At 42.4% G+C, this 7,461-nt stretch overlaps 1 protein-coding gene across 1 annotated transcript; it reads left to right on the top strand.

The window, feature by feature from the left end:
• Positions 1 to 344: 344 nt before the first annotated feature.
• LOC112431506 (deoxyribonuclease-1) lies at positions 345 to 3,459 on the top strand. Its single transcript, XM_024800120.2, has 8 exons — positions 345 to 483; positions 880 to 968; positions 1,065 to 1,145; positions 1,951 to 2,066; positions 2,251 to 2,363; positions 2,449 to 2,603; positions 2,679 to 2,772; positions 3,254 to 3,459. The coding sequence occupies exons 1-8, from the start codon at positions 346 to 348 to the stop codon at positions 3,302 to 3,304; spliced, it is 837 nt and encodes a 278-aa protein (XP_024655888.1). The 5' UTR covers position 345; the 3' UTR covers positions 3,305 to 3,459.
• The last annotated feature ends 4,002 nt before the right edge of the window (positions 3,460 to 7,461 follow it).

Raw genomic sequence — 7,461 nt, 5'->3', positions numbered from 1 at the left:
TAGCATGTTAGATAAACTGCCAAAAATACATCCAGAGGAGCAGGTGTTTGGTCTCTCACTCTCATGTCATGAGCTCTCAGCAGATGGTGGAACATGAGCCGCTTTGTTTTGGACTAACCTCCATGTTAAACTGGACTTTATGACAGAGAAATATGGAGTGAAAGGAAAGGCCTTACTTCAGCCTGCAAATCGGTTTTTAATGCACAGGAACTGGAAATTATTAACCTGATAACCTGGGAAGTCATTTGCATACATACGTGTAAAATAAATATGAAATCATTTGTAAGCGTCAGTGTTTCATGTGATTTCTAAGTCATTTTTAACATGTGACCTGTTTGGTGTAGGATGCATTTGGTGGGCACTTTGGGGCTTTTTCTGACCTTGCTGCATCTCTCTAACTCGCTGCTGCTGGGAGCCTTTAACATCAAATCCTTCGGAGACACCAAAGCCTCCAACACCACTCTGATGAACATCATTACCAAGGTCTGGGACTTTTCCCTCTTTGGTAGATATGACAGTTTGTACAAAATGTTTACATCCACCCATTTGTAATGCAATTTGGGTCAGAGTGCTTTCAAAACCAATCCAGAAGTGTTATCTTGTGTGTGCGTTTTGAAATAGTTTGAACTGAATTTTGAGAAATGCTTTGGATGATTTGGCCTGTTGCAGAAGTAAACCTGAATATTCCCAGAATATTCCCACCTCTATGCTTAAGGAATGATCAATGAAATAACTGGATGTGCAACAGCTGTAGCGTTGCCTTTACAATCTAAAGCTTAACACATGAATTTTTTCGTGCAAGGTAAAATATAAACAAACGTGATGTTGCAAGATGGACAATCAGCTGATTCATTTTCATTTTTTATGTGTGTTTTGCAGATTGTCCAACGCTATGACGTCATTCTGATCCAAGAGGTCAGAGACAGTGATCTCTCAGCAACCCAAAAACTCATGGAGTACGTCAACAAGTGAGTCCACACACCGAACATGGAACATTCAGAGTAACACTGAGCATGAAATGCAAACGTATGGAAACATAAAAGTGTGTGTTTGTTTCCCCCCAGAGATTCTCCTCAGTACAAATACATCGTCAGCGAGCCTCTCGGTGCGAGCACCTATAAAGAGCGATATCTCTTCCTTTACAGGTGCACCACGATGAAAAAAATAAGTCTCTACTCTACACACAGTGAAATGATATTTATTCAGTTCAATTTTATTTACACAGCGCCAAATCACAACAAGAGTCGCCTCAAGGCGCTTTATACTGTCAGGTAGACCCTACAATAACACATACAGAGAAAAACCCAACAATCAAATGACCCCTATGAGCAGCACTTTGGCAACAGTGGGAAGGAAAAACTCCCTTTTGACAGGAAGAAACCTCCGGCAGAGTCAGGCTCAGGGAGGGGCGGCTGTTTGCAACAAAACATGGTTCGTTGCAGTGATGCCGTGTAAAAAGCATTTTTAGTTCTTGCTCTAAATATGTATTTTGTAGAAAGGGAAAAAGTCTTTTTCATGGCAGAATGTGAATAGTTTGATTGTTTTCTTTGTTTCTTAAAGCCAAACAATTTAACAAAAATAAAAATGACTTGTTCACGTTGCCCGGGGTTAAAGTCAGGATTGGTGTTGGATCATCATCACTTAGACCTCAGAGGGTTAAAGAACCTCCCATAAGTTTCTCAAATAACCATTCAAAACAACTTGATTAAAAATTTATATTTCCAGCATGTTTGTAGTGTTTGAGGCATGTTTGAAGTAATTTAACGGCAAATCCTCCGTCTTTGTTCTGGCATAAACATACATCTTATACACACTCAGAATTCAGAAGAAGTGATTTAAAAAAAGGGGAAAAGCAGAACTACAATAAATTTGTCCCGAGAAGCAACTGGACATGTTTAGAAATGAAGTACACACTGGCAGCAAATGAAAAGGTGGTGATTTTCTCCACAGGGAGGCGCTGGTATCGGTGGCAAAAAGCTACACCTATGACGACGGCCCGGAGGAAACTGGACAAGACGCCTTTAGCAGGGAGCCGTTTGTCGTAATGTTCTCCTCCAAACACACTGGTAGGTGCTGTGGCTCGAGTTATACAGCTGTTTCTGCATCACACTGATAATGATGTGGATCCTCATTCAAACATTTGTGCGTGGTAGTTCCTGGGACATGTTAGTCACTAGTCCTTTATCATTCTCATGCGGTGTAAGCGCCTCCGTCACTGTCAACACTCCTTCGTTCCCTTCTCTTCTGTAGCTGTGAGAGACTTTACTCTGATCCCTCAGCACACCTCCCCAGAATCAGCTGTTCGGGAGCTAAATGCTCTCTATGACGTGGTGGCAGATGTCCGCGCTCGCTGGAACAATGATGTATTTACAGCCTACAAGTAAAAATCATTTATTTGGTGGAAAAACACACATTCGGTAAATGCGACTCACACTACTATCCCTGCGGGACATCGTGCTGCTGGGTGACTTCAACGCAGGCTGTAGTTATGTGTCCGGGTCTGACTGGCAGCAGATCCGCATCTTCACTGACAAGACTTTCCATTGGCTGATCACTGATGCGGCCGACACTACCGTGTCGCAAACTGTCTGCCCTTACGACAGGTAGACAGATTGTGGCAGGTCGTTCTGATGTGTGCACGCAAACTCTAAACTCTAATCATCTTTCTGTGTTTGCAGGATTGTGGTCACTGCGGACATGATGAGAGGAGTGGTGAAAGATAGTGCGAAGGTGTATAACTACATGACGGACCTGAATCTCAAACAAGATCTGGTAACAGATGAATTTCAATCCTTATCTCTGTAAGAATTCATTTGAACTAAAAAGCACAACCTGCCTCATTCCCCGCTGACACTAATGGAAACGTCAATATAAAAAGTTAACATAATGCTGTATTCACTGCAACTGAGACCATAGACTCGTCAGCAAAATGTTTACTGAGCTCCAATCAGAAGAGAGGCATTCTACACAAAGGGCAAAGCAGTCGCCCCATCAGAAATCATGCAGTTTTAAAGCACTTTTGCTTTTTTAATATCAGCTTTGAGCTACAGAAAATCGAGCAACTTTGTAAAGCAGTGGCTGTAGTAACGACCACAGAGATGCAAACAAAATCATAATGCAGTGTATACTGTAGTGATGGCATTACCATGCAGGCACGTTGAGTTTTTCAGCACTGGAAAGAAACCTGTGGAAACTGAAGCCGTCTGCAGCACAAACTGTGAGCCACTAAAAGAACGGTTTCTCTGTCTCTCAGGCGTTGGCTGTCAGCGACCACTTCCCCGTGGAGGTGAAGCTGAGCGGTTAGGCTCACGTTGCTTGAACCGTGACTTCCACAAGCTTTCCACACATCGTGCTCAATCTGCAGCCAGCACAATGATCATTCAGTTGGGGACTACTGTCAGCCACAGCTTCATGAAATGCAAATGCACAATAAAGCCACTAAAAGAATTTCACTGAAAACTTGTGTGTTGTAAAGAATTCGGCTTCTTGTTGCAGTGGAGCACATTTGTCTGGAACATTTACTGAGACCCTTTGTTGATTTGGAAACCTTTAATAACGCGTGTGTATTTTATTTCACTTCTTTTGTCTGCTTAAATGTCTTCAGAGTTTTGAGTTACTAAAGTTTTTTAATTAATTTCCCAAAACAGCTCAGACACACAGCAAAACACTAACCTGCAAAACTGAGCCAAAAATGTTGAAAAAACATAAAAGAGCGGTAGAGTAATACATCTGTAGGGGAGACCGGGGATAGTTGTCACATCTTTGACATTTCTGTCTGTAAATTGGAGCTCTTTTAAGGTAGTGGATTCAAAATGTAATGCAAAGTATTTACATGTCTCTGCTATTAAATAGTGCAGCTACTTTCTCTGCAGCACAATTACCCATTGCATGGTATGGTCTCAAACACGAAGAGTGAAATGTTACAATTAACCCCATAGTCTGGGTTAGTTGTAACATATCCTGGGGTGAAATGTAACACAATGAAATAAGGGTACTGACAAAACATTAACATGTAATCTTTGTTTATTCAACACATGAATGCACTTAGAGCCATTTATGTAGCTGTGTGTGTGTGTGTGTGTGTGTGTGTGTGTGTGTGTGTGTGTGTGTGTGACAGAATGCAGAAATCTAGCTTTTGAACATATTCCAACCCCCCAAAAAAGACAAATTATGGAATTTTCTGCAACTGAATATTTCATTAATTTTGGTTGGTCTTCCTTGAGTTTGGCCTCATTGGCTCAGTGGGCATTATAACCTACAACTCTTGCACCAACTTTGAACATAACAATGAAGCTGAAAAAATGTAGCTGTGCACCAGCATCGCAATTCCATTACTTTTTTTCATGGCTTACCTTGGTGTGGTTTGCAAAGTGCTTCAGAAAGATGAGTGTTGTGTTCCGTAATGTTTATATCATATTGCACCACTAGAGGGTGGTGTCGCAAAATAAGAGGTAAAGCGGAGCCGGAAAAGGTTTAGAGAATAGAAAGAGATAGAATACAGTTAGGTGGCTAGCTGATAGCCGATGTGTGTCACTGCTATCCCTTGGATGTTAGTCTGTGCTGAATTCATTAAAGAGCACTGTTCTTCATGAGGACTGGTTATTACCGCCCACCATTACATTTTGGCGACGAGTAACCCTGCGTGTTTTTTTTCTCTGCTTTGAGTTTTTTTGCCGAGTCATCATGACTGCAAACGTCCATCCGCCACCGATGTTTTTGCCTTGCCCTGGAGACCCTCTTTTGCCATTCAACATGTGGATGCGTATGTTCAACAATTATTTGCTTGTGATCAATGCAACAGGGAATGCTTGGCCTGAAGCATGAAGAAGAGCTACTTTACTTCACTGCTTAGGAACTGAGGGACAAAGGATTTTCTACTCACTGCCAAATACAGGTGACACTTTTGCCTCTGCTGTTACTGCCCTAGAACAATACTTTTCACCCAAGGTAAATGTTGTTGTGGAAAGACATGCTTTCAGACAGCGAACACAAGCTTCACATGAGACTGTTATCCAGTATGTGGCCAGCTTGCGTGACCTTGCTTCTAAATGTGAGTTTGATGACAGGACAGAAGAAATGATCCGTGATCAGCTAGTTGAACATGTGTCTAGCCCCAGCATAAGAGAAAGCCTCTTGCTTGAACCTGATTTGACACTAGATAAAGCTGTTACACTGGCAACACAAATGGAATCTGCAGTCCAACAAGCTAAATCCATAGCTGCAGACAGCAGTACTCCAGTCCAAGCTGTGCAGTCTCACTCGCACTCCATGCAGAGGAAACATAAGTACAATGCTCACCCTGCAAAGCCATCTCATGCAACAAAAACATCTAAGAACTGTTTTAGATGTGGTTCAAACAGTCATTTAGCCAACTTTCGTCAGTGTCCTGCTGCCAAAGCTACTAGTAAACTGTGTCATAAAATTGGACATTTTGCTCGTGTCTGCTGCTCATCCAAGACAAGAGATGTACGGGAAGTCCATTTACCAAAACTCACAGTCCTTTACTTAACAGATTTTTTCACTTAAGAAATATTGCCAAACTCAGGACTATTGTCTCCACAACCGAACTGGAGATGCTTGTCCACGCCTTTATCTCCTCCCGGCTGGATTATTGTAATGCACTCTTTTCCTGCGTATCTAAGGCCTCACTAAATCGGCTCCAAGCGGTTCAGAATGCTGCAGCAAGGCTTTTGACCCATAGCAATAAATTTTCCCATATCACTCCTATACTAAAATCCCTGCATTGGCTTCCGGTTGAGTATAGATATAAGTTCAAAATCCTCACCTTTACGTTTATGTCTCTACAAGGTGGGGCCCCCATCTATATCTCGGAGCTTCTCCAGCCCTATTCTCCAAAGCGAACTCTTAGATCCACTGATAGCGGTCGTCTATCTATCCCACGGACTCGTCTGAAAACAAAGGGGGATCACGCATTTCAAACCCTGGCTCCTATACTGTGGAATGGTTTACCCCCCCCACTACGCACCATCGATACAATGGCTTCTTTCAAAAAACAGCTTAAAACTCATCTGTTTAGACAGGCATTTGGGAAATGTTAATGCGTAACATGTTGTTTTATTTTATATTTATATTGTACTATTGCTTTTTTGATATGCTTTTATACTTTCTTTATGTTGCTATATTGTTTGTTTGACATGTTTTCTTGTGAAGCACTTTGTAACAGCGTTTTGTCTTAAAAAAGTGCTATATAAATAAATTTTACTTACTTACTTACTTACTAGATCCTTCTCATGCATCAAAAGGATTGCAATGCAGCATAAATGTGAGCACACCTACGTCATCAGCTAAGGATATTGAACTGATTGTGGACACAGGTTCTGCAGTTTCTATCCTGCCTAACCACATCTACGAAGAGCACTTCAGTGGTACGCCACTAAAACCACCTGACCTTCAACTAGTTACATACACAAAGAAAACAATCCCTGTGTTAGGCTGCCTGCAAGTCACAGTGAGCAGAGGAAATGCATCTGCCTCAGCTGTGTTCTTTGTTGTAAGAAAAGGAACTCCTCTTCTTGGAAGAGATCTGATGGAAGCGCTGAATGTCAGCATTGCAGGCAATACTGTTCTACCTCCATGTACTGATCCTACTGCTTCTGTGATGTCTACAAACCCATCACCTGCTTCTTGCATCCCTGCTGCCCCAGATATTGGCTGTGTGCGTGCCTTTGTGCATAAAGTGAAAGTTGACCCAACAGTCAAACCTGTGCGTCAGAAGCTGCGACGTCTCCCGTTTGCTGTGAGGGCTTCAGTTTCAGCAGAACTGGATCGTTTACTCAAAGCTGGTGTCATTGAACGGATTGATGCATCACCATGGGTATCCCCAATTGTTGTGACAGGACGGAAAACTGGTGGAATAAGGCTGTGTGCAGACCTCCGTGAACCAAACAAAGCTGTGATCACTGATTGCTACCCCTTACCACATGTGGATGAATTGTTTGCCAGCTTACAGGGTGCAAAAGTGTTTTCTACAATTGATCTTGCAAATGCATACTACCAGCTGCCCCTGCATGAAGATAGCAGAGATTTGACAGCATTCATTACACATGATGGACTCTTCAGATTCTGTAGAGTACCTTATGGACTGGCCTCTGCCCCCTCAGCTTTTCAGAAAATGATGGCTGAAATTCTTAAAAACCTCCCAGGTGTCCAAAACTACCTGGATGACCTTATTGTCTACAGTAAAAGTGCAGCTGAGCATGACCAAAACCTTAGCACTGTCCTGCAGAAGCTCAAAGATGCTGGACTTGTGCTTAACGAAAACAAATGCCATTTTAGGAAGACATCGCTACGCTTCCTAGGTCATGTTGTCACTGCTGATGGCATTCTTCCTGATGAGGAGCATATTGATGCTGTTTTGAGAGCCCCTCCCCCATCTGATGCTGTTGCTCTGAGATCCTTCCTGGGCTTGGTGTCATGGTACTCCAAGTTCTTGCCAAACTT

The sequence above is a fragment of the Maylandia zebra genome, linkage group LG4 (genome assembly GCF_041146795.1).
Source record: "Maylandia zebra isolate NMK-2024a linkage group LG4, Mzebra_GT3a, whole genome shotgun sequence".
Lineage (NCBI taxonomy): Eukaryota > Metazoa > Chordata > Actinopteri > Cichliformes > Cichlidae > Maylandia > Maylandia zebra.
The sequence above is the reverse complement of the archived record's forward strand: the minus strand, read 5'-3'. Positions and strand labels throughout refer to the sequence as shown.